The following is a 27610-nucleotide window of genomic DNA, read 5'->3' as shown; positions in this document are numbered from 1 at the left end:
TGAAAAATCACTTTTAAAGTACCTCTTCATTCATACAGATCATTGTCTGTTTTCCAGAATATTTTTGCATTATTCTTCATCTCAGTTCCTTTTCTACCCTCCTGACTATAACTTCTTCGCCCTATCTACTTCTCACCCTCCACATTCTTTCACTTACTTCAGTCACATGTTTTCTGAGTAAGGTTTCATTCACATTTTTCTAATTACAGACTTGCAATGACAATTTTTTAAACAGACTATTTTCCTATCCTATACTTTACTAATGTGGTATGTACATATCATTTGGTAAAGAAGAGAATTTCCATGATTCTATTATCATCATCCCTCTCTCCTAAACACAAAAGCCAAATTAAGATAAATTCCATCATACCAAACATGTATATGATCAAGCGGGAAAGAGCTAAAATAAATAGGGATATTTCTAAAAATGCAAAAATAAATAAATAAATAAAATAAAATAAGGCAGTGAGACCAATCGAAATTTAACAACTCTCTTTCTCTCCCTTCATTTTATTAATGGGATTGTATCCTAACCACGTACTGAAATACCTGCAATGAAAGGAGGTTACTTTGTTTTATGATATGGGAAACACTGCCAGGAGGTGTTGAGCCTTAGGCATTAGGACAATGTAAAAACTCCAGGTTTTTTTTTTTTCTTCAGTCTGATATGGATAAGTGTTTGAAATTCTTAGAGAATAAAGGTTCCTATTTCATGCTTTCCTTCTTTCTTTATAAAGTTAGCAGCTTAATGTAGTTTTAGGAAAATAATTAAATGCTTGAACAATGTGAAATTAAATTTTAAAATCCAAATCCAGAGAATAATTATAGGAAGGAAAAGAAGGAAAAGGAAAAAAAGGTAAGGAAGAGAAAGAGGAGGAGGAAAAAGAGGACAACAACAAATGATGTGGAATCCAATGAATTAGGTACCAATTTTGATTTTCCTAATTGTGACCTTAGTCAAGTCCATTTGTAAAAGAGGAGGTATTCAATTAGATAATTTATAAAGTCCCTTCCAGTTTTAAAGTCCACTATGACTCTATGTTGCCTTCAGCTATCTATTCTGAATAAATGAGAAAATGATATTCTGCTTGCAAGGAAATAAATTGTACTTTCAACTGTTATTAAATACTTCTCTATATCATAGATAAGATTAATTTGTTTGCTTTTTACAAAAAGCATAAATACAAAAAGAATATATATCCTCTATTTTGAAAAGGATACAGTTGGAGAATTCAAGATAAATTAAATTATTTAATCTGAAATAACAGCTTTCCACCCACTCTTTGCATATTAAATTCTAGATAAATGTGTGCCTAGGAACAATTAACTATTGTTTACATGCCTCCACATAAATATCTCTAATCTCTAAATTATATTTAGTCTTTTTGAAGGCAGTTTCTAAACTAACTGTAGCCATTTTATGACTACTTCAGCATGTGATTGATTAAATTCCCATAAGCCTGAAAGATGAGTTACCTTGTCTAAAAAAACCCTCTATCCTCCAAGTATACTTTGCATTAATGATTATGTTGCCAAGCAACTATTTTTTAAAAAGCATAAAAGGTTTTCTGAATGCTTACCATTGCTAATCTGACTCTGCATAAGAGAGGATGGTGGGAGGCCTGTTCCAATGGCGTCACTGAGATTGCTCTGAGAATGGATAGATTGATTGGATCCACTCTGAGGCATTCCTCCTGGCCCAAGATTCATGTTTTGCGTTGGTGGCTACAAACATTCAAAAGGAGTTTAAATTTATTATTACAAGGATGTTATTAAAAAAAAAAAAAAAAAAAGAACTGTGTTGGAATAAAACTTATAGCTACGTTCATTTTGATTTTTTTTTAACCTCATAAACTTCTGTGTAGAAGAAGTAACTGTTGAATGTATGTGCTCCAAACAAAGATAAAAATGTGTATATGTATGAAATCTGTTTAATCTGAAGTTCCAATCTGTAAGAGATTACATAAAATAATACATTTAATATTAAATGTGGAGAAACTGTATCATACACAGAAAATTCTAAACCATGTATCAAGTTGTTTAAAACATTTTGATACTTTAACATCTGCAAAAAGATGTTACATTCTAGCCACAGTTTTTTGTATATTTCAGTGTGTCAAAAGATCCAGGACAATCGATACTGTTACTCCTTTCACCAACAAAGATTTTAGGCCATCAGAAGATAATTTGAGCTGATGTGCCCTCCTCTTCCCTCCATCCATAATCTGATGGCCAACCTTGTAGTTTTGACGCAAACAGATTTAAAAGAACAAATTAGTATTATGAAAAGCAACATCATCAAGAGCAGCAGCAGCAGGATGGTGACTTGTCCCATGACTGTTTCTCTCTGGATTCTTATAAAAAATTTGAGAAGAAATTTTATTATTATTATCATCATCATTAATTTATATAATTATGTATTATATATATAATATATAATTACACATTGTTGTAACAACTATCAGGATAGCCAGATAATAGAACACTGGGCTTAGAATTAGAAAGACTTATCTTTATAAGTTCAAATTATGACTCTGGGTAAGTCACTTAAATTTTTGCTTCAGTTTCCTGGTCTATAAAATGAGCTAGAAGTAGAAAATCATTATAGAATTTTGCCAAGAAAATCCTACGCAAGGTCATGAAGGGGATAAAACTAAAATGACTCAACAACTATGCTATAGAAAATATAATAAATATTGTCCTGGTATTAAACTATTTTATACTGTTATACTATTGACTATTACATATGTATTAGGTGTTGTTATGGGCCAGAACTCTGAACTTGAACCAAAGGATTCTTACAAGTGGAATTGATAGAGACAATAGTTATGTAATTTAGCATGGTTCAGTATGATTGATTGAATCCTACTAGGAGATGTTATGGGCCAGAACTTGAAACAAGGTACTGAGTGGAATTGAGGAGACAATGGTTAAATCTAGTTTAGCATTGATTTAATCCTACAACAAATAATGGTTTCCTTGTGATATAATGATTAGTGTATACTCAGCTGCGGCATATAAAGAGAAGCTCTCAGGGCCAGAAGGACAAGTGCACTAGAAGCTCTCAGAGCCTTAGCCAGGAGTCAGTTGGGGAGATACAGAAGCCAGAGAAGGCAGGCGGGAGCTCAAGCCCAAGGAACCAAGGAGAGAAATAGGCCTCCAGAAAAACTAGCTGAGCCCCAAGGGAAAGAGACAAGACTTTGAAGGAGACAATAAAGGATTTGGACTTTAATTCCTGGCTGCACTTGTGGTGATTACTGAACTGAAAGGAAGGCTGCTCCCAGAGAAACCCAAGAAAACCCCAACGAGAGAATATTACATTTTAGAGAAGAATATTAGAAGGTGTTGTGCTATGATGTGTAATTATAGCATACAATTATATTCATCATAAGCTCCCACTAAAGTTCTAGTTTCGTGCCTCATTGTAGAATACAGAGAATCTCAGGTTTTAATTATACCAGGAGAGCACTGTGAGTTTTGGGCATATATTCCTCAGTGAAAAAGTCTTTGAGCATAATATGCTCACTGATAAGTAGCCATATAATGGTCCAAGGGCCAGCCTTGGGCAGTTACACATTTGTTAGTCACTGCAACTCTCAAAAAACATCTGCTAAGTTATAGAGGATCTGTGGATGACATTAAGGAATATTAATAAAATTACAAATCCTTTAATTACATGTATAATCATAATGATATTTCATCATATCATCATTAATAAATTCCTTATAGGCAAATGACAAATCTTATTTACCTTTCTTCCTTAGTACTTAGTTAGCATTGTGTTTATACATGTTGTTGTTTCAGTCATTTTCAAGTAGTATCAGATTCTTTGTGACCCCATTTGAGGTTTTCTTAGTAAAGGTACTGGACTGGTTTGCCATTTTCTTCTCCAGCTTATTTTACTGATGAGGAAATTGAGGCAAACAGGGTTAAGTGACTTGTCCAGGGTCACACAGCTAGCAACTGCTTGAGATCAGATTTGAACTCATGAAGATGAGTCTTTCTGACTTTTCAGGCCTGGCACTCTAGGCCCTGGCCCACCTGGCCACCCATGTTTATACATAACAAAGCTTTAATAAATGTTCTAGAATTAATGAATAAGCCAGTTTAGAAAGAGTTCGACATCTTTTTGTACATATTATTTTAAATACCAAAGAAGAATAACTGGATTTGAATTTCTGCAGCTGAGAATGATATGAAAACTGGCACTTTTTAAAACATGGGGAATGATCCTCTATATTAGTCACTTGCATCAATCAACTAGACAATAAAGACTTTATAAATCTAAGTTATCTTAAGCAGTGGTGGAAATATTCTTACATTGGAGACTTGAATAAGACAAGTGTTAAATCCTTTGCACTCGTCAGTTTATAGCATTTCTCTTATTCCTTAACATGTCTACCACTAATCATATAGAGAGGCTTAAATAAAAAATGAAATTTTAAAAATGTTACTGTAAGCAAGGACTCAAAGGACTTCAGATAAACACCACCAAGGTGGGTTTAAAAATCAAAGTAAATTTAGCATTTGATTTGTAAGATATATTCAGGAATCACAGAACTAACTTCCTGACTTTCTAGATGAAGGAACTTTTTTTTTTCTGGGGCAATTGCAGTCAAGTGACTTGCCTAGGGTCACACAGCTAGGAAGTGTTAAGTGTCTGAGGCCAGATTTGAACTCAGATCTTCCTGGTTCTAGGGCTGGTGCTTTATCCATTACACCATCTAACTGCCCCTAGATGAAGGAATTCTTAAGAGCATGAGTTATCAGGTCTGTTTTCCCAATGGAGGAGCAAGAATGATGTCACATTTCAAAACCCTTTTTTAAAAGTCATATCATAAACTTTGATTTATGATATATTTTCTTTACAGCAACCCAATGAAGTAAGTAATACAGGATTATCCCTATTTTATAAATGAGGAAACTGAGGCTCAGAGAAGTTATCTGATTTGGCCATGATAATTTAATTCCTATCACAATTTTAATACAAATTTTCTAACTTCAAAGTCCATCAGGTTTTCATTTTGACTATATGCCTCTCCATTCTCTCAAACAAAGCCAATATAACGGAATCATAACTATTCAACACAGAGTGGAAAACCTAATAAGGACAAGTCTACTGGGAGCTAATTTCAAATTCTCAAGGGATAAATCCCCTATAAACTGCTGTCCCAGAATAAAGAAATCTGTCAAGGCAAAGTCTAAGTCATATTTTATATCTTCATCCTTTGAACTACTTTGATCACTTCCATACCAAGGTGAGTCAGTGTAAGACCTTTGAAGATGAGAATACAGAAACAAGAAATGCAAAGGATGTGAAGATATTAATGAGTTGTGATCTGCAATGGAGGGAGTGTCCACATTCATAAGACCAGGGATCCAATGAAGTATTGGTAAGAATTAATGACCTTCTTCCAGTGGGCATTTTATATTCTTCTGGTTAGAAGTACTTACAGCAGGAAGCAATGACTGCATGTTCTGGTTAGAGTCTGCTATTGTTGCCAAATAAACCAAATTTCTGTGTAGTATTTGTTGGTATCTATGGGATAAAGGAATAAAATTATTCAGTCTGGAACCAATATTGAACATTCTCATATAAATCAGCATGAAATTATCTTTTTGATATAACTGTTATCTTAATGATATTACATAAATATCAGTCAACCAACAAATATTTATTAAGTGCCTCTGAGGCACCAGAAAATAACATAAAAATTAAAAACAAACAAATAAATAAGCTGGCTGTTTCATTAAAGTCTCTTAGTTCTATCAACCACTAAAGCAGAATCAAAATGCTATCCCATTCAGGAAAGCATCAAACCCATAATATTCAGTCTGCACATTTTAGCTATAATCTGAAATGGCAATATTCAACAGAAAATACACTTTATAATGAAGGGACAAACCCTCTCATCCCAAAAGCAGAAAACAATAAATATGATGTCATAAAGACTCAGAGAGAAATCTTAGCTGTGCCATAGTAGAAAATGCCAACATTTCTTTAGAAAGTACTTGGGGGGAGCAGCTAGGTGGCACAGTAGAGTACCAGCCCTGAAGTCAAGAGGACCTGAATTCAAATATGACCTCAGAGACTTAAGAATGCCTAGCTGAGTGACCCTAAGCAAGTCACTTAATCCCAATTGCCTCAGGAAAAAAAAAAAAAAAAAAAAAAAAGGGAGAGGATTCTCTTTTAATGAGGAAAATGCTGTTTTGAGAGACCACAAATGTAATGGCAGCAATGTAGCTAAAGTGTAAATTTTCAGAGTATGCTCAATCTGATCTATCAAATTCTATTAACTTTTCTTGGTGAACTTTTTTTTTGAACTTCAGAATTGTCCAAAACAAAATCTGGGAAGACAGTTGGGCTTATGTTCAAAAAGTTAGCAAGTACAACTAGCAGCCAAAATGGGAATTTCCTAGGACCTAAGAATAATACAACTTTTGGCACAAAATAAAAGATTCTACAAAAACTAAGTGACAAGTTTGATATGCCAACCAAATGCCCCAAAATATAAGTTGAAAAGAAAATCCATTATTTATTTTTATTTTTTATTTTAAAATTAATTTTATAATTATAATTTTTTTGATAATACATATACATGAGTAATTTTTTTTTGAATATCCAAGAAGCAGACGGTAATAAATGCCTAAAACCTATTCAATAGCAGTCCCAGATGACTTAGTTTGCGAATGACCTAATCTCTGAAACTCCTTATAGAGCTTTCATTTTAAATAAAAATTACTAAAGCCAAGTGAACCTTTGGTACATACATTGTCCCGTTCAGAGCTAATAAGTTACTAGTTTTATGACCTTGGGCATGTCAATTAAATCTTTTGGAGACTCAGTTTCCTAATGTGTAAAATAAAATTATACCTACATTCCAGGATTGTTGGGAGGATTAAAGAGGTAGTGTATATAATATGCTATATAAATATCTATTATCATTATTATCATCACCATTCTCTATGCTTAAAAGAAATTCTATTCAAACATAAGAGGACTATAGCACTTAATTTAATTATTATTATTATTTAATATCTCACTTTATAGTTCACAAAGTACCTTCATCACTGTAATCCTATGAAGTAAGTTGTATAAATATAGAAATTGAGGCTCAAAGAAGTTAATTTGCCCAAATTAATAGAGCTAAAACTTGAATCCTCTTATTCCAAATCCAGTACTCCTTTTATAATTCCTACACCTAACCATCTATACTGAAAACAACTAGCAGCCAAAATGGGAATTTCCTAGGACCTAAGAATAATACAACTTTTGGCACAAAATAAAAGATTCTATAAAAACTAAGTGACAATTTTGATATGCCAACCAAATGCCCCAAAATAAGTTGAAAAGAAAATCCATTATTTATTTTCTGCCATTTATTTATTTTTTATTTTTTTATTAATTTTATAATTATGTAATTATGAGTAATTTTTTTTTTTTTACAACATTATCCCTTGTATTCATTTTTCCAAATTTTCCTCTACCTCCCTCTACTCCCTCCCCTAGATGACAGGCAATCCCATACATATTAAATATGTTACAGTATAACCTAGATACAATATATGTGTGTAAATCCAATTTTCTTGTTTTCTGCCATTTTTTTAGACATTCGAAGTGCTGTATATATACAGAACATATTTTATATTATATTATCATTATTAGTTTTTTATATTTTATATCATTTTATATTAATTTAAATTTAGCAAAAATATTTTTTGTAGAAACTATTTATAATATTATAGACTTAAGAACTGGGAAGATTTTTAGAGATCATTTAGTCTAATCTCTTCATTTTAGAAATTAGTCCCTTAAGGGTTAAGTGATTAGACTAAGAGCTCACAAAAAGTAGTCTAAAGCTAGACCCAGAGTCTCTTATTCCAAGTCTGATGCTCAGAATCTTAGGCCATGTGGCCCGAAATTTAGTAACTTTTTTTTACACTAATAGTAAAAGAATCTATTCCATAGACTATTTTTAATTTGTATTGAATTTCCAAAAGAAATGCTTCTGTCCTGGTTAAAGCCTGTTAATCAAATTATATAGAGCCTTGTTAATTACCAAGTATATTTTGTCATAGTATGTTTTCTTTACCACTAAAAACAAAAGCAGCATTTGAAAGCAAGAATAACAGGCCTATGGCACTATTACTTACTGAGTACATTCTGCAGTCTTGCCCTTACTCTGGTAGTCCATAATACACTGAATTAAGTGATGGTTTTCATCTAGCATCTGAATTTAAGAAAAGAAAATAAACAGAGTTAAAATACTAAAATATATTTTATGGTTTCCAATTCTTGAATATCCAGATTTTTGTTTTAGAATTTCTTAATATTTATGCAAGTTGATTCATTCATTTCACAAGTATTTGGTGAGTGCCTGCTATATTCATGGCATATTATGTATATGATGCTATATAAGGCACAAAAGGGAAGGCAACAAAAATAAAAGAAAGGCATAGTCTAAGTGCAATTTACTTGGAAGGAAAAGACAGAGCATCCAGAGAATAAATACAAATATAATTAAAATTTTAAATTAAATTAATTTAATACTAAACATTAAACATCTTTAACATTACCAAATATCACTGGCACATCATCATGGTATCATGAATAAGGACAGTTGCTACAAGATAGTTTTGAATAAGACTTTGAAGGAAGTACAGAATTTGGACTAGTCAAAGAGAAGGAATAATGAAATATATTTCTGTAACCATCAAAAGTAGATCTAATGTTTCAATATGATATACAATGCCAGAGAGATCAGAATGAATATTCAAGGAGACATTTTCCTCAAATAGAATGTATTACAATATGAAGAAAGAACACAAGTTATATTTATTTGCAGCACCAGAAATCTCAATAGAAAATGGAAGATTAAGACATGTTCTAACAATCTATAAGACTTTAATGTGGAAAGAGAAACAAGTATTATGGGAAGGTCAATAGGTGTCATGATGCTGAAATCCTTATGGGATTTATAATTAAAATTATTTGATAAAATCTTGATAGGAATCACAAAGACCATATTTATAATTTATATGTTAATTACTATTGGTATTAGTGTTTCTATTTTGGTAGGTGCTCAATAACTGTTTGTTGAATTGAAAACAAATTGAAAACATTTTTATTCACAGAATTTTATACATCAAATCTTAAAGGACCCTAAAACAAAATATATTCAGTCTGACAACTGAAATATCACTGTGAAGAAATTCGGTTTAGCAGACAATAGGTACATAAATACATTACATATCTTCAAAAGGAGTGAAAATGAAGAAACATAATACAACTTATAACAATGAAAAAATTTCTCCTTCCCATCAACTTAAAAAAAAAGAAAAATATTTTAATAATTCAGCAATAACTGCATATTTATTTTCTCTATAAGTTTTCATTCCTGTGGGGGGAAAAAGGCTATTTATTTGATAGCTAAATTTCAGACAATTTGAAAATTATAAGATATTTTTTAATAGTTTTTATTTACCAGATATTTGCATGGGTAATTTTACAACATTGACAATTGCCAAACTATTTGTTCCAATTTTTCCCCTCCCTCCTTCCCTCCCACCCCCCAGATGGCAGGTCGACCAATGCATGTTAAATATGTTAGAGTATAAATTAAATACAATATATGTATACATGACCAGACAGTTGTTGAAAGTTATAAGATATTACAATTTCACTTAAAATTTTGGATATTTTTTTGAACTTTTCATTCTTCTCAATCACTTGCAATCCGGCTTCTGACCTTATCATTCAAATAAAACTGCTCTCTCTAAGGTTACCAATAATCTTTCAATTGCAAAATTCAATTACCTTTTCTCCATTATCTTTCTTCTTGACTTTTTTTTTTTTAAACAACATTTGAAACAGTAAATTATTCCCTTCTACAAAACATTTTCATGTTTTGGGCATTCATGACACTGTTTCTCTCCTAGTTCTTCTCCCACTCTTCTGCTCATTCTTAGTTTTCTTTGCTAGATGATTCTTTGTATCCTACCCTTATCCTGACTATGGCTCAGCACTATGAATATCAAGACAAAATGAAACCATCTTTGCTCTTCTCTTTCTATCTTTTATGCCATCATGATTATCATTCATTTCTCATTATTTCAACTATCATCTCTATGCAAATGATCATATGTTATAGTTGGAAGGGACCTAAGAAGTAATCTACTCTAACTTTCTCATTTTAAAAATGAGGAAACTGAAGCTCTAAAAGTGACTTATGCAAGATCATGGATATATTAAGTATTCAAGATGAACCCAGGTCCTCTGACTCCAGAGTCAGTCCTCTGTCCATTGTACCATGGAGACTTCCAGACCTTGGCTTTCTCTTAAATTGCAATCCTGTATCACTAATTGCCATTAGACTTTTCTATCTGTATGTCCTACAAGACATGTCAAACTCAACATGTCCAAATGCCCTCCTTCTTTACTTGCCTATTTCTGTTTTAAGGTATTACCATATTTCTAATCATCCAAGTTCACCATTTCACAGCCCCTTCTTCTCCTTCATTTCTCATATCCAATCAGTTGCAGAGTCTTTCCCTCTTCACCTCAACAACACGTATTTCATTCATCTCTCCACTCACACAGCCACCACCTTAACTCAGGACAACATCACTGATTGCCTAAATTATTGCAATAATATTCTAACTGATCTCTCTATCTCAAAGATCCCCTTCTTCAACACATTCTCCATTTAATTTTCTAAATCCCAGCTTCTTAAAACTGTGGTTTGTGTTCTTATATAGGGTCTCATAACTGAATGTAGGAGTCATGAAATTAATTGTTATTTTCAGTAAATGTTTGATTTGTATACTTATTTTATATTCCTCTATATCCAGCATCACCTAAAAATTTCTCATGTGAAAAGGGTTAGCGAGTGGAAAAAGTTTAAGGGGCCCTGGAACTGATAGTCATAAAATATACATCCATTCATGTCATTCCCTACTCAAAAGAGCTCCTGTAGCTCCATTGCCTTTAGGATCAAATTTAAACTCTTGTTTGGCTTTGAAGGCCCTTCACAAGCTGGTCTTAGACTACTTTGCAGAAACCTATGAAATATTTTCCTTCCCACACTATGTTGTAAGCTAAATTGGTTTCCTTGCTGTTTCCTGTATATTCTACTTCCATTGCCTTTGCCCCAGCTTTGCCCCTTTCTTAGGATAAATTTCTTCTTCCTCTCATAACATCCTTTCTGCAGGAAGACTGTCTTGATATCTAGTTACTGTTTTATGTCTACTTATTTTGCTTATTTCACTATTCACAGAAAATAACCTAAAGGAAGACACTAACTTGTGAAAGTACATTATGGGCTCTGGAACATTGAATAAATCAACTGGACTGGGTCACTGAATGCATAAAGGAAAATGAAATTTTTGTTTTCTGAACTGCATTTTTTTAAAACATATAAGCAATACCTGATATGAAACTTGCTCTATCAGATAGATAAACAATTTGTTTATAACTTAAAATAGTCTTAGAGACTTATCTGGTGGTACTGAGAAGTTAAAATGCCTTTTCCACAGTCGCAGAGTTAGTAACATCAGAGGAAAGACTTGAACTTTGTTTTTGCTCTAAGAACTGAACCTCTCCCCACTATGCCATGCTGCCTGTCAATATGAGATATGGACTTTCTTGCCTTGTTAATCATAATATAAGACAAAGGAAGAGTACCTCAAGTTTATGAAGGAGCTTAAAAGCCAGAAGAAGGAAAACGGAAAAATTTTGAGTGTGATACTGATATGACTACCCAGATTTCTGAATAAATTAGATTATCCTAGCAGCAACATAAAAAATAGATTGGAATAGGGAGTGTTTAAATCATATTTTAAGTTAGTATTTAAATTTCTAAATTGGCATCAAAATAGAGCCAAACAAATAATTTGTAAATCTGAAAGTTTCCATGTGAACATTTCCTTTCTTACTTTTTTATTACTGCAAACATCCTGAAATAAAATTGTTCCAAGGGGTGGCCCTGCTTCAAGGTGGGGTGAGCCACTAGAGGGAGTTACAGCACCTACTCTTCAGTGGCCTGTTGGATGTTTAACTAGGATATATATTTTCCCCCTATAGGAAGAACAACACTGTCACAGAAAAGCACATTTTCAGCGACTTTCTCAATATCAAGTGAAAGTAAGGAAAAAGAAAAAGTAGCTTGGAAACCATTTCTTTTCCACTTTACTCTGGCATTCCAATAAAATGTGAAAGTCCAATATGCAAATACCAATAAAAGCTCTATTTTTGGGGTGGTGGTGGTGGTATACAGATCTATGATTTTATCATTATCAGGAACTCTCTAATGTAGAAACTATGCAGTGATGCAAATCAGCAACTACCTCACCTGGAATTTATAATCTTTAGCAACTACCTAAGGAATTTATAGATTAAATGACTTGCCTTTGGGCACAACACTAATGCCTCAGAATATGAATCCAAATATTCCTGGCTCTAAAAGGACCCCATTATGCTACAGATCATGAAGAAATAATATGTGGCTCTGTAAATATATTTACATTGTCTCAGATTTTAGATGTTTTAATTATAATGTAATTAAATATAATTTAATTGTAATTTAATTTTAGCTTTTGGAAGCACAAATATGAAAATTTCCCTTCATTCTAAAATACAGATTCACTTTCTTTTTAAAACATGTATATTATGCTAGGTTTGAGACAATCAATCAACATATACTTATTGAACAAGTTATGCCAGAGATTGTACTCATTCATTTCGTATACAATGATAACTTCAAAGGGCTTTCCAGTGGGTGAGGATAAGAGGCTGATACATATACACAGAAGTGTATATAAAATAAATATACAGTAATTGGGTAGAGATGCAATAGAAGCTGAGGTGGAGGTTTGTCAGGAAAGGATTCATGGAGAAGATGATATTTAAACTGAGGGATTGTATGAAGCAAAAGAGTGGAAAGAGTACAAATGAAAGGGACTTGAAATATGGTGATGACTATGTGAGCAGAAAAAAAAACTGAAATTGATTAAATATGTGTAATGAGGGATTGAGGATGAATATGAGGCTCTGAAGATGGAGAAATAGAAGGAAGATATACCCTTGACAGAAATAGGAAAGTTGGAAAGAGTAGGGGTGTATGTGTGTGTTAGGATTACAAGGTGATACCTCAGGTTGTCTAAACAATTCTCTAGCTCAGAATTCACACCTGTGCTTCAGGTCTTTGAAAGGAGTTTGCACCTTTGGACTTCTGGGGGGGAGTTTATATGTTTAAAGGAGTTTGTACCTTTAAGAGGAACAAGTTCATTGGTTGAAGTATTTTCTACAAGCCCCTGAGTTCTCACATGCCCATTCTCTGGGAGGTTAAAAGAAGACAACATTGGGCCTGGACAAGCAATCTGGATTAGGGAAGGATAATAGCTGGAGGAGATTCAGAGCCAGGAATCAGGAAGAAGAAGAGGCTGGCTGGAAAAGATACAGAAAAGAAACTTCCTCCCAGAGAAGGATTACAACTGAGAGACGATCAGGACATGACGTGTGGGGGGGGGGGGAGGGGGGTGTGGGGGAGATGTGGGGGGGGGTGAGACAGAGACAGAGACAGAGAATGATGAATTCCACTTTTTCAATGTGAGGACTAATTTCATCTTTGACTAATTTTCTACAAATCTACAAGGAATTCCCTCACTTTAAAAAACAATGTAAAATGTGCATTATTGACTGAGTAGCATCAGGAGAGTAACATCATATAACATCATACTTCTTTTTTGGAGACTGCTGTCTTTAAGACAGCAAGTCATTCAGTCAATAAGTAGTCAATTAGAAGCCTACTATGAAGTGCTAGTGACACAAAGAAAGCCAAAAGACTGTTCTTGCTCTCAGAGTTCACAGTCTAATGAGAGAGATAATATGTAAACAACTATATATAAATAAAATATATGTAGAATAAATTGGAGGTAACCAATGATGAGAAGGCACAAATATTAAGGGGGCTCAGGAGAGGCTTTTTGTAGATTAGATTTTAGTTGGGACTAAAAGGAAGTCAGGGGAGTAAAGAAGAGTATTCCAGGTATGAGGAAGAACCATAGAAAATGCCCAGAGACTGGAGATGGATTCTAATGTTGCAGAGAGGGCAGTGTCTTCAGGCTCTACAGCATAGTGGGCCCTTTTAGAGCAAAGAACACTTGGTTCATGTTCTGAGGCTTCTGATATATATTAGCTTTGTGACCAAAGGCAAGTCATTTAAGCCTATAAATTCCCTAGGCAGCTGCTAAGTGTAAAAATTCCAGGTGAGTTAATTGCTGATTTGCATCACTGGACAATAATGATAAAATCACAGATCTGAATATCACCACCATCATCACCACCACCTCCACAACCAAATACAATCTCTATTGGTTCTGAATGATGGAGGAGTGGGGGGTGAAGTAGATATTTATGATATGAGAAGACTGGAAAGGTGAGGAACAGTAGGTTGTGAAGGGCTTTGAATATCATAGGATTTTATAATGATCTTGGAGATGATAGAGAGATGATAAAGGATTTTATTATTATTAAGCTATGCTATTCTTTCTTGTCCAACTCTAATGTCTCTTTTTACCTTCCTCTTTTTTTTACCTACCTTTTTACCTTCACCTCTCCAACTGTCCATTAGACATCTCAACCCTAGGTGTCCATAAACATCTTAAACTCACTCAACATGTCCAAAATTGAACTGTCAAGGGCATCACTATCCTCCCAGTTATCCAGAATTGAAACCTAGTTGTCATCCTTCACTCTACAATCTCACCACACATTCCCTTTAATCTATTGCTAAGTCTTATCAATTTTACCTTAATAACATTCCTCATTTATGCCCCCCATTTGTCCTCTGATGTTGCTATCATCAGTCCAGGTGTGAGGTAATGAGTGTCTGACCCAATGTGATAGCAACATCCTTTGAAGATAAGTTAGGATTCAGGTGATGATTTAAGCCAATGGCCATTACCACTTTATTAATCTGCAACAGAATTGGTTACACAAAATATTTTTCTAGAGAAAGATAGAAAAATACAGTAAACTGATTGTTCAGGAGAGTTGGAAAAAATGGAGTGCTATTGCTACTTAAATTTTATGATTTCTAGGAATTACCATACATACAAAGGTAGACAACTCTTTCTTTTAAAATGGCAAAGTAGCAATTCAGAGTTTTATATGAAATTTTAGGATTGAGTATAAGAAATGATAAGGTACATGGATGATATAATTAAAAGTTAACATTCTGTCTCTAAAAGGCTCAAAAGTTTACAATATAGGGATACAAATGGGCAATTTAAGCAATTTGCACTACAGTCAATATAATAAAATGAATTAAAAAGTCAAAGAAAAAAGTTACCAGTAAAACTGGTAAACCTCTGGCACCTATTCTTGCTCTGGCTGATCACCCTTATATGTAACACTTTTGGACAAATTTCATAGATAAGAATACAATACAATATTATTGACTCTAGAACAATACTAAATATAATTTGACCTATCTTTGATAATTATCCCACTTATGTGCCTTTCATTCCCAAAACATTCTCTTTCATCTACACCTTTTAGAATCCTTAGCTCCCTTCAAAGCTCAGGACGCTCAGTTCCTACATGAGGCTCTTTCTCATCTCCCCAAAATTACTTTGTATACATTTTGCATATGTGTCCATATCCTTTCAGTACAATGTACTGTGTGCCTTGAGAACAGTGACTATTGCTATTTCTTTCTTTTCTTCCTTCCTTTTTTTCTTTCATTCTTTTCTTCATTTTTGTATCTTTAGTTCCTAGTGCTTTGTACAAATGTCTGGAGGGTTGGATCTCAGAATGCTGAAGGGACAATATTATGAATCTTAAATAGCAATGTTTGATGGTGAGGGGAAATTCTGGTTCTTTAAGCTTGTGTTGTGGATAATAGAAGTTTAGCATTTTAGAAATACATAGACAAACCTCACCTATGTCTCAATATTAATTTCTCTTTTAAAATACACCTTTCTTTTGATCTTGAAATACCCATCTTTCATAATTCTACAGGCAATTAATTACTAGAAAATAAAAGTGAATTTTTTTACTTGAGTACTTCAAACAGTGTGGGTCCTCCAACTACTTGTACAGATGGTACCCTCTTTTATACCTTAAGAGATGGTCTTTATTAGTCACTATGGTCAAAAGACTCCTCCACTGGTGACCAGTATTTTGAAGAGAACCTTTGGAGCTTAGCTCAATAATAGACACATAGACAAATGCTTAGTTATACTCAAAACATAATAGAAACACAGACTGCTGAATAGGATCTTGGTCCAATCTCCATATTTTACAGATATTGTCTTAGCCAAAGTGATACAGACAATAGATGTGGTGGAAATTAAATCCATTTCTCCCTGCCTCTGAGTCAATTCCCTATGCAGTAAGCATGCTAGGACCTGCTGCTAGAAGCACCAAAGATAGATACTCAGCAGATATAGATTCATGATGAGAGGATTTTCTTGAATGAAGAGAAATGGAGAGAGAGAGAGAGAGAGAGAGAGAGAGAGAGAGAGAGAGAGAGAGAGAGAGAGAGAGAGAGAGAGAGAGAAGGAGAGAATGAGTGTCTTTTCAGGCATGACAGAGAAGAGGAATTTGTCATGAATGAAAAGGTTTGCTGTCTAAGGCACAAAAAGAGCCAGAAGGGGCCTCAATCTGTGACCAAATAACAGAAGGAGCATGAAATCTCTCTGGCCAACAGGGTTTAATTCAATTCAATTAAAAAATATTTATCAAGGGCTTATGTGCCAGGAATTCTACTAGATGCTAGGAATATAAAGATAAAATGAATCAGCCTCTGCCCTTGAATGCCTTATACTTTACTGGATGGAAACAACATGAACAGATAAGAAAATACAAAGAAATACAAAGTAATTTCAGGAGCAAGGAAAAGGACCTAACAATGGGGATGAGGGAGGAAGATAATCAGGAAAGGGTTTTTTTTGTAGGGGTTGACTCCTGAGCTAAGCTTAAAAAGGGAATTGTTAGTGAGACAAAGGTGAGGAGAAAAAGTCTCAAATATTTAATACCTGTGTGACTTTGGGCAAATCTCTGAGTCTGCTTCCTTCTTTTTAAAATGAAGAAATGGGACTAGATGGCCCCTAAGGTTCTTTCTAGTTCTAAATCTATGAGCCTATATGAAATGCCATGTACAGTGAGCATAGTGTGTTTGAGTAGAGGGGAGTAAATCGGGAGACTAGTATCAGTTTGTATGGAAATTTTAAAGGCTAAATAGAAGAATCTGACTTTTATACTAGAGCCAACAAGGAGCCAATTAAATTTCTTGGGAAGGGGAAGCCTAACATGGTCAGACCTATGCTTCAAGAACAGCAATCTGCCAACTGTAAGGATGATGGACAGACATCTAGGTGGTGCAGTGGATAAAGTACAAGGCTTGGAATCAGAAAGATTCATCTTCATTAATTCATTTCTGACCCCGGATACTTACTAGATGGGCAAGTCACTTAACACTGTTTGCCTCATGAACTGGAGAAGTGGCAAACCACTACAATCTCTCTGCCAAGAAAACCCCAAATGAGGTTATGACAAGTTTGGCATGACTGAACCGGGGATCACAGAATCAATCAGAGGTCTGGATCTAAAAGAGAGTTCAGAGATCACCTAATTATAGGATCATACAGTTGGAATTAGAAGGAATTTGAGAGGCCATAAAGTCCAAGCTGGCTCACTTTACAAAAAAAATTGGGGCCCAGAAGATGTGAGTTAATTTAATTCCCTTAGAGAGTATCAGAGGTCAGATTTGAATGCAGGTTCTTTGATTTGAGTGAATACTCTTTTATATGATATTACACAATCCATTTTATAGATGAAGAAACTAAGACGCTGGGAAGTTTTCCTTTATTTAAAAAAAAGCTAAATGACTCTGTCATACAGATAGAGCGATGATTTGAATCCAGGTCCTCTGACTCCAAATCTTTTCACTGTATTGCAATAATGTGAGAAGCCAGCTGTTTTCAGCAGCACAAAACCCTCAGAAAAAGTAATTATGTGCCAGATGTGTAATTAAAACCAAATCTATAATACAAATGGCAGAAATAGTATAAGATTAAAATCTCATGAAATAATATCAACTAACTAAAATACTTAAAGCTCTCATGAAGAGTAATTATCCTCTATCCCTCACTCCCACTCCCCAAGTTAAGTGAGCACAAACAAACTCATAGATTTGTGATTGGGGTCAAGCTGTAGAAATCTTTACCCATCCCTCTACCCCCATGGAAACAATTCTGCCTGAACCCTCCCCTGGCTCCAAAAGAAAGTCCAGTAAAATAAAAAAATCACAAAGTGACTAGAGGAGGCCAATGCAGTTTGGACATGAGGGTGGGGGAGTGAAAAGAAGAATATCAGCCCCAAGGGAAAAGGATAGTAAAACCAATTTTGTCTTTCGCCCTCTTCATGGGTTTCCATTGACTCCTCCTCCTCCTCCTGCTATATAAGTCAAGGAAGGAAAGAAGAGGAAAGGGAAGAGGGAATATGGAAGGGAGGAAAAGAGGAAGCCAAGGACAAGAATTAAAGGAAAATGACTGGGAATTTAAGAAAAACTTGAAAGACCAAAATTTTGAGAAAGTCCAAATAAAAACTTAAGCAAAAGAAAAGATCATAAAGATGAAAACAAGGATGTGTAAAGCTCAAAAAGAGGCTAGAGCACATTGTATAAATATAATATAAAGGGAAAAAAAAGCCAAATTTTGCAGATAAAAAAAGGATCCTATGGCCTTCTGAGAGATCACAGGATAACAAGAAATTCGAAAATGAGAGGTCACTTAGATAGTGAGAAAGAGGGGAGAGGAAGAGGGAAGGGGAGAAGGATAGAATTGTTAAAAGAAAAAATTAAGCATGAAGAAAGAAAAAATTAAGTCAGAAATATGAACTAATAAGATGAAAAACACAAATAATAGTGTAGAAGAAAATGGGAAGCCAGAAGAAGAAACTAGTAGGAGACAAGTAAAATACCATAACATTAAAGAACACATGAAATCTGTACAAGTCAAAGTAATTGATCTTGAAGAGAAGATATGCAGAGATAAGAAGGAGATGGATATTACCTGTGAATGATATTACCTGTAAGAAGGAGATGGATATTACCTGTGAATGAGGAGGTTAGATTGGATGGCTTCAAAAGTCACTTTCATCTGTAAACCTATGACTCTAAAATCCTAGCATGTAAGAGATGTTGTAGAGGTCGTACTGACAAGACCTGATAACTGACTATATATGGTAAAGAGAAAGACTGAAGTGTTGGTGATGGCTCGAAGATTCTAGAATCATCAGAGCTAGAAAGGGACTACCTAGCTCAATAATCTCATTTTATTGAAGAAAACTGAGAAAATAAATAACTTGTAAAATGTCCCCCCCCTTTTTAAAAATTATACTATATTGCCTTTTAGGTAGCACATTAACAATCTAACATTTTGAAGCTTTAGGTATAGGAAAGTATAGAAAAATGGGGCTACAGTATATATCTTGTACTCAGTTAATCAAGAACAGTTAACCTCTGCTTCTTTAAACATTAGTTATCTCACAAAGGGAGATTTTTTGTTGTTGTTGTTGTTCACTGCTGTCATATATTAAAGAACAATTCCTTCTCTAATAGTCCAGAATCTTTGAAGGTCTGGAGATAAAAAGCAGTGATTGAGTTCTAATTAGTGGCCCACTATCTTTTAAGTGCTCTTTAAAGTAGCAATAAGAAGTACCACTACTGAAGTCCAAGGCAAATGGGTTATAGAATGCTTATAATACTCATCTAGTGAACCAACAGAGCACTTTATCCTTTCCCCTCGATTTGTTTTCCAAGCCCCAAATCTTCTTTTCTTTAAAATATTTTCTCCCTCCTATTTCAGATGCCCAGTATTCTCCTTTTTTTTCCTTTCCATCATTCCCCCTTCTAAACACTGTTCTATGGGAATGAGTACTTAAAGGTTATTATAAATTTAATTCAATGTGTTAAGTCTTCTAGGAATATTTATAGTTTGACTCATGTAAAACAATTTAAGCCTTGTGAAAGGTAAGAAAAGTATCTTTTTAGGAATGGTCTTCCTTAAATCAAATTGACTATAAAATCTGATTTCCTAAAGATATTTAGGATCTGCCCAAGACAACTAAATAGCTGTTATTATATAGGACTGAAAGAAATTCTTTAAGCCAGACAACTTCAAATTCCAGTCCCATTTAGCTTCAGGCCCTTACTTAATGTGTATTAACTCTCCTGGGAAAAAGTATAGGAAAATCCACATTATTTTTCTACAGTAGCCATTCTGCTACTTAGGAGAAAACAAATTTGTTTTTTTTTTTTTTAATTATGGGGCAGGGCGGAGCGGGGGTAGAGGGGGAACTCATTGAATATTAGATTATCTCTAAGATTTCTTCAAGTCCCAAAATCCTATGACTTTCAGACAAACAATAATTGATCCCCAACCATGTAATGGCTGCAGCAAGAATTGCCTCTGTTGCTAAATATCTCTGGGACCTTGAGCAAATGCTTAACTTTCTTCATAGGTGAAGTGGTAATAATTTCTGTCCTGCCAATTCAGAAACTGTTATGAAAAAAAGTCAAAAGAAAAGTACTTTAAAAAGCAAAATTTCCTATTGCACTAAATCCAATTATATATTCCCTGGGAGTAGAAATGGTCTCTTAAATCTCATGAAACTCCTGCACACCTACTCTGTGACAAGTAGTATAAGGCCAGCATGGCACTTTGAACATTGTTGGTATTAATCTGCTAAATATCTGCTAAAGTGCTATAAGACTCAAAAATATGACTATTATTAGGTTGGCCATGTACCCAGAATGGAAATCAGCAATGGACAGCATGAATGAATGCTTTATTATCCTTTAGATAACAAAAGAACCAAAGGAAGCTTCATTGAATTGGGTGGTTCCTCTATAGAGAACTTATAAGAAAACATGGCCAATCTTAGGAGGGGAAAAAAAAAAAAAAAAAAAACCAAAAACCTGGAAAAGTCCTCCATGAATCAAGCAAAGTAAAATACGTTGTATACAAATTAATAGCGATGTTCTGGGATGACCAGCTGTGAATGACTTTGCTATTCTTAGCAATACAATCATCCACCACTATTCTGAAGTACTTATGAAAAATCCTATCCATACCCAGAGAAGGAACTTATTGTATCTGAATACAAGTTGAAGCATTCTCTCTTTCTCTTCCTTTTTTTAAACTTATTTTTTCTTGAGGGTTTTTATTTTCATTAGGGTTGGAGGAGCTGTGGGGATTTTTTTCCCCCACAACTTGATGTTTATGGAAATGTTTTGCATAACTTCACAAGTGGTATCTTAATTGTGGGTGGAGAGATAAGGGAGATAACCTAAAACTTAAAAATTTTAGAAACAAATATAAAAAAATTTGTTTTGAATATAACTGGGGAAAAGTAGAATAAATAAAACAAGAAAAAAATAAAATTATTATATCATTTATTGCTCCCTCTTAAACCCCTAAAAAGAAAGAAAACATGGCCAAGAGTCTTATAACACTTTAGCAGATATTTAATGTCTACCAACAATGTTCAAAATGCCATGCTGGCCTAGATGCTTTATTATCTTTGTTAGTGGAAATTGCCCACATTAGTGAAACTCCACAAAAATCTCTGAAGTGATCAGTGTTAGGAAGATCTAGAAAAAAAAAAATCAGAGTCCTGTTCTTAGGGACATTCCTTTATATTGAATGGAAGCTACTTATACCCAGAGAATTAAATATAAAATAAATACAAAATAAACACAAAGCATGTGGGGGGAAATGCTGACTGGATGAAATCTAGAAAGATTTCCGGTAAGAGGTAGTGCTGGATTAGAACCTTGAAGAAAACAAGAGGCAGAGATTAGGAAAGAAAGGATTTCAGCCTTGAGGAATAATCGGTATGAAGGCATGAATGAAGGAGATAAGGCTCCATGGAAGGAACATCAAGAAAGCCAGTGTGGTTTGGACATTAATTATGTGATTGAGATCAATATGAAATCTATCTAGAAGCATAAATTGGAGTCAGGTTGTGAAGGAATTTAAACACCAAATAGAGGAGAGATTGTTGGGGTGGGGAAGAGGGCAGCACTGGGGTAAATAATGTTTTATTTTGAACAAACTGAATTTGAGGGGTCTGTGGGTCATCCAGTGAAGATATACCGCAAAGAGCTGATAATACAAGACTAGAGCTTAGGGCAGAGAGAGTTGGCTATGTAGAGTTAGGATTCCTCTATAAGACATAGTACTTAATCACTAAGAGAGATGAGAGACAAAAGAGGGCCCATGATAGAGCCCTGGAATATACCTATACAAAAGGGTGTGAGAAATAAATTTGATAATTCAGCAAAGGAAAGGACAGACATGGAAGAGGAGAACCAGAAGAGAACAGTGTCATGAAAATCCAGGAGAGAGAATTCAGAAGTCTTAAAATGGTACAATGTGGTCAAGAAGAACCAAGACTAAGAAAAAGTCATTGAGTTAAACAATTAAGAGATTGCTTGTAACATTGGAGAGAGTAGTTTCAGTTAAATAGTAGAGTCTCAAATGAGACTACAAGTAGGTGAGAAGTAATTAAGCTATGAGTAGATGGTGGTAAAGATTATAACAGCTTTTTCTAAGAGTCAGAGAGTGAGAAGATGGTTTTAGGAAACCACATCTCACTAGTGACACCCTAGAAAATTATCAATTCCCTCAAAGAGTATTGTGAAATTCTAAAAAACAAATGTCAAAAATAATTTAAATTGATATGGATTTACTGTTAAATTATTACATTACCCGTAATTTAACAAACCCAAAAATTTGCTATGTTGCTTCTATGCAAATACTGAAAAACAACTCATTGTCACACGAGATAAGCCCAGTTTAGGAATGCATAGCAATTGATCTAGACTTAAATAATTAAAAAACTAACAATGGGGTGGACAATCAAGAGTTGGTTATATAGAATATTCCTTCCTTATTTCAGAACACAAGACACAGCATTGTAATATGTACTCAGCATCTGAGAAAAAATAACTAACGAGACAGGGATAGGTTCCCATCTGTTAACTTCTACAAGTCTTTCAGAATTCCCTTATCACATGACTTTACCTCACTATGCAGCCTTACTACACAGCTCTTTTCAAAATCATAAACCTTCTTAATATACCCCAATGTGCTATTTCTTTTGTCACTAAAAACTCATAAGGACAAGTTGCAAATATAGATGACTAGAAGGATGGTGGTGACAAAGTATGAAGGAAATCTAGAACAGAAGTGGATTTGGGATGAAAGATTATGCATTTGGACATATTGGAATCTTTGCTTTACTCACATGTAGATATATATTTTTCTGTCAATTCAATTAACAATGAGCCAACAAACATTTAATACCATGTACTAAATCCTGGAAATAAGGCAAAAATGAAAATACCTGGGTGCAAAATGCATCAATTCAAATGGGTTTGGGTTTATAATTTTCAAAGTTACTTCAAACAATAGAGACTCCCAACCACTGATGTTTTCCCTGTTTTGTGGGAACTTTTAGTCACATTTTTCTGTAATTTTGACAGTGAGGATCCACAAAATATGATGGGGCCTTTCCTCACTGTCTCCTGATGCCATGAAAGTAGCAGTAGAGTACTCTGGCCAACCACCTGTTATCCCTGACCCTTATTATGAGACCAGTCCATCTTCTCTTCCTGTAGTATAATTTCTTGATGACATTTTTTAATACTTCTTCTTGGGAGTTCCTCATATGGTACAGCATGCTCATACCTACCATGCAATTCTCCATTAGCTTCTTTATGACAGTCTTTCAGTGACTATTGTATTCCAGGCCATATATGTGGTAAACAATATACCAAATATATGTAAAGTAAAGCATATATTCACTGAACAGCTATTGGATATTTATTTGAAGGAAAGACTACTACAACAAAAACTATTAGACTTATAAGGCAGAGATAAGTTGCAAATCTACATTGATGAAAGGAATTCCCCCATCAATGAAATCAAAAGATTTTGCTTTGTCTCTTATTTTACCCATCCAAATTCCATCTATTTTTTAAGGATAAACTCAAATCCCTTCATTCCTTGAAAATTTCCTTATTTCCACCTATACTAATTTCTTTCTACAATCTATATCAATCATTTGGGTCTTCTCATATATTGATGTGTTAATTACCTTTTCTCCTATCGAGGTCTTTTTCCCTCTTTTCACCCGAGGACAAGAACCATATACTATCAATTATTTCTCAACAACTTTTATACCATCTGCTGATCTCCACATAGTAAACACTTGATAATATCCCTTTACATTTGAATAGCATTTTACACTTTTAAGATACTTTAACACCCCATAATCTCTGATCCTTAAAGCCTGTATGACATTAGACAAGAAACTTAAGGGAAGAAGAAAATAATAAGTAGCCACTAAGCACCTACTGGATGCCAGAGAATTTCTTTTATAGTTTAAAAAACTTCGGCAGGCAGTGGCTATGTGAATTATCCAGGTTACACAATTATTGTATAAGGGCAAATAGGAATTCAGGCCTTCCTGACTCCAGGTCTAGCACTCTACCTTTCCACCTAGTTGTGAGGTACTATTTAATCCCTAGAGACTTTACTTTCCCCCTCAGTAGAATAATGATCTCTCAGATCTTTTTCTGCTCTTAATACTAGTGGCTCTTGTGATCCAAAGAACCCCAATGAAGTTAATAGAGTGAATATTAATATTCCTATTTTACAGATAGGAAAATGAAGTTTAGGGAAGAATTTTGCTTTAGGCCACTTTGCCAGGACTTGAATTTTGATGACATTTACGGGGGATATAAAAGATGAACTGGCTACTTTCTTCACAGTAGGCCACAAAGAAGAGTGAAGATCTCCTCTAATTTCATCATTATTTCTTGGTTCTTGGGCCTGTTACTTTTTAGAGAAGTCTATATGCCCTTATCCCTTTTCTTTTCAGAGAGCAAGATGCTCCCCTCCCCAGTATACACATGCAAACATTCATTCATTCATTGTTATGCTATCAAGCTTCTGTTATATGAAGCTAGGGGATTTTTGTCTATATCAAGTTATGCCAATATAGGCTATTCAACAGCTTCACCTCACTTCAGATTTTCTTTTCTGTAGTAACATGTACCATTTAAAGAGAGACATACACATACTTCAGTTTGGCTCTGATTCCTTCAATCTGTTTAGGTGTCTAGATCTCTTTTAGGCTAGAATCAGTTGGTGGATTTTAACATGGTCTCTGAACAAGATGTGAGTTGGAAGTTTGGGCTAGTATATTGAAATGCAATATGGATGGATTCAGTAATAAATAACTGTGCTTCTTATACTAAGGAAGTTAAAATAGCAATAACCTCTACTACTAGGAATTAAGAATTCAATAATTTCTCATCACAACTGACATGTCAGATATGGGTATCTTTCATATTTTCTATATGTTCCTCTGTCTACAGTTTAACTCTCCTACAAAATCAAATTCTTCAAAGTTCAAATAAAAGTCCTGTTGAAAAACTTCTTTCTCAACATTTTAAGCAATGTGCTATTCTAAATCCACCACTTATAGGATCTCCTCAATCAAACTCAATAAATTCTGCAGTTTCTTGGATTCTAAGTTATCTGAGGCTCTAGAGTATAAAAATAAATTGTTAAGTATATAAATAACATATATTGGTTATGTTAATAATATATCATTTCACAGTAGCCCATATGATGGACTGCTAAATGTTTCTACAAATTTAAGAAATATTGTCCACATTCAGTTTTTAAAAATCAATTCTATTATGACTACTTCCATGCTTACAGCACTTCTGAGTTGACTATCTACCAACAAGGTTTTCTCCAAAATAACTCTGAGAAGTAGGTAGAACAAGAATTCTTCTTCCCACTTAACAGTTGAGGAACCTGAAACTGCACAGTTAAGTAAATTCCATGACGACCAAGACTCAGTCTTAGCCAAACTATGTCTTTCTAATCCTGTAGCACAATGTTCTAGAAGTATAGACTTCAAGTATGCTAGAAAAAGGACTAGACTTGGAATCAGGTGAGATTTGGGTTTCAATGCCATTTTTGCCCCATAATTACTGGTTAATGCAACAAGAAACCTGTATTAAGTGCCTAATAGGTGCCAGACACTATGTTAATCACTGAGGATACAAATAAAGGAGGAAAAAAAATTAGTTTCTGGTCTCAAGATAATAGGGAGAAGACATACAGATAACTATATATATAAAGAAGATATATATATATAATATACATATACTCACAAATATATAACTTTAGATTTTATATATATATACATACATATATATACATATATATGTATATATGTATATATATACATACACACACACACACACACACACACACACATATATATATATATCTTAGGGGCAAAGTACAAAGTTAAAAAAGAACTGGGAAAAAAAAGCTTTTTTCAGAAGCTTTACCTAGGATTTAAAGGAAGTGGTAGACAAAAAAACTCTAATGATTCTCAGTTTTCTCAAAACTATTAAGAGGAGATGATATTGTAGCTATCACATCTGGGTTGATGTGAGGAACAAATAAAATATGGGAAATGCTTCATAAAATTGATGTTCTATTATAATCATTTATTATTATTGTTTATCACTAAATTAAGTGACTTCCCCAAGATCACACAATAGCAAAGCTTAGACTTGGATTCATATCTTCTTACTCAAACTCTAGACTTTTTAAACACTCTCCTTTCTCTCTATGGGTTAGCAGATAATATGAATCAAGTATTATGTTTCAAAACCAACACATCACTATTGTTAGGATGCTAGAAATACAAAAAGGAATGACACTGACACTGCAATATTTTCTTTGCATTTTTTGGCCCAACATCAGGTTTTCAACATACATTCAATAGTCAAAAATAGAATAATTAATAACATTAACTTTTTTTCTGAACTACAAATCCTGTCAAATAACCATAAAATTAAAAGTTGCAATTTTGAGAAATAAGTTTTATTTTAAAGACTTTTAAAAGGATGACAAAATCCATTTTAATACCACTCCAAGAAATAATGCCTAACTTGGAACTACAATTTGGAAAGTTTTTATTAAATAAGGAGGTAGGAAATTGAGTCTAACCAAACAATTTGAAATAGGAATATGCATTAGTGGTGCGTTTTACAATCATATATATATATATGACGGTATTCTACATTTGTCACTTTTTTTTTTTTTTTTTTTTTTTTAACAGGAAGTTCCAGGATTTATTACAACTCAGCCTCAAGTTTTTGTGGCTGAGTGTTTCAGCACCTTCTGGGATAGGTGAGGTTTGGGGAGGTAAAGTTCAATTCTACCTCTCCACATATCTGTACTGATACCTTTGCACTTCGAGGAGAAGTTACAAGAAAAAATTATGAGGCATTGTCCCCATCCATCCTTCTATCCATCCATTTCAGGGCAGTAACTGAGCTTCGAAAGTCAGCCTACCAGCCTGTTTAGTTCCCGGTCCCAATCGCTCGACGCGAGGGAGGATCCGTAGCTCAGGGCCATCTGTAGGCTGCAGCGCTGGTTGGCTGGTCTTGACTAGAAGACTGAGGAGCACCTCGACGGCTGCCCTTTTAACACAGACACCTTT

General features: G+C 34.1%; 1 protein-coding gene across 1 annotated transcript in view; it reads right to left on the bottom strand.

Annotated features, from left to right (window-relative positions):
• The window catches only part of SS18L1 (SS18L1 subunit of BAF chromatin remodeling complex), a 51579-nt gene that overhangs the window by 22738 nt on the left and 1231 nt on the right, over positions 1 to 27610 (bottom strand). Inside the window, exons 2-4 of the mRNA XM_074288753.1 lie at positions 8155 to 8231; positions 5455 to 5539; positions 1581 to 1725 (exon numbers count right to left, since the gene is read on the bottom strand). Coding sequence (XP_074144854.1) covers positions 1581 to 1725; positions 5455 to 5539; positions 8155 to 8231 — 307 coding nt within the window. The remainder of the gene's footprint in view (positions 1 to 1580; positions 1726 to 5454; positions 5540 to 8154; positions 8232 to 27610) is intronic.

This window comes from Sminthopsis crassicaudata, chromosome 2 (genome assembly GCF_048593235.1).
Source record: "Sminthopsis crassicaudata isolate SCR6 chromosome 2, ASM4859323v1, whole genome shotgun sequence".
Classification (NCBI taxonomy): domain Eukaryota; kingdom Metazoa; phylum Chordata; class Mammalia; order Dasyuromorphia; family Dasyuridae; genus Sminthopsis; species Sminthopsis crassicaudata.
Note: the sequence above shows the minus strand (reverse complement) of the source record. Positions and strands in the feature narration are given on the sequence as shown.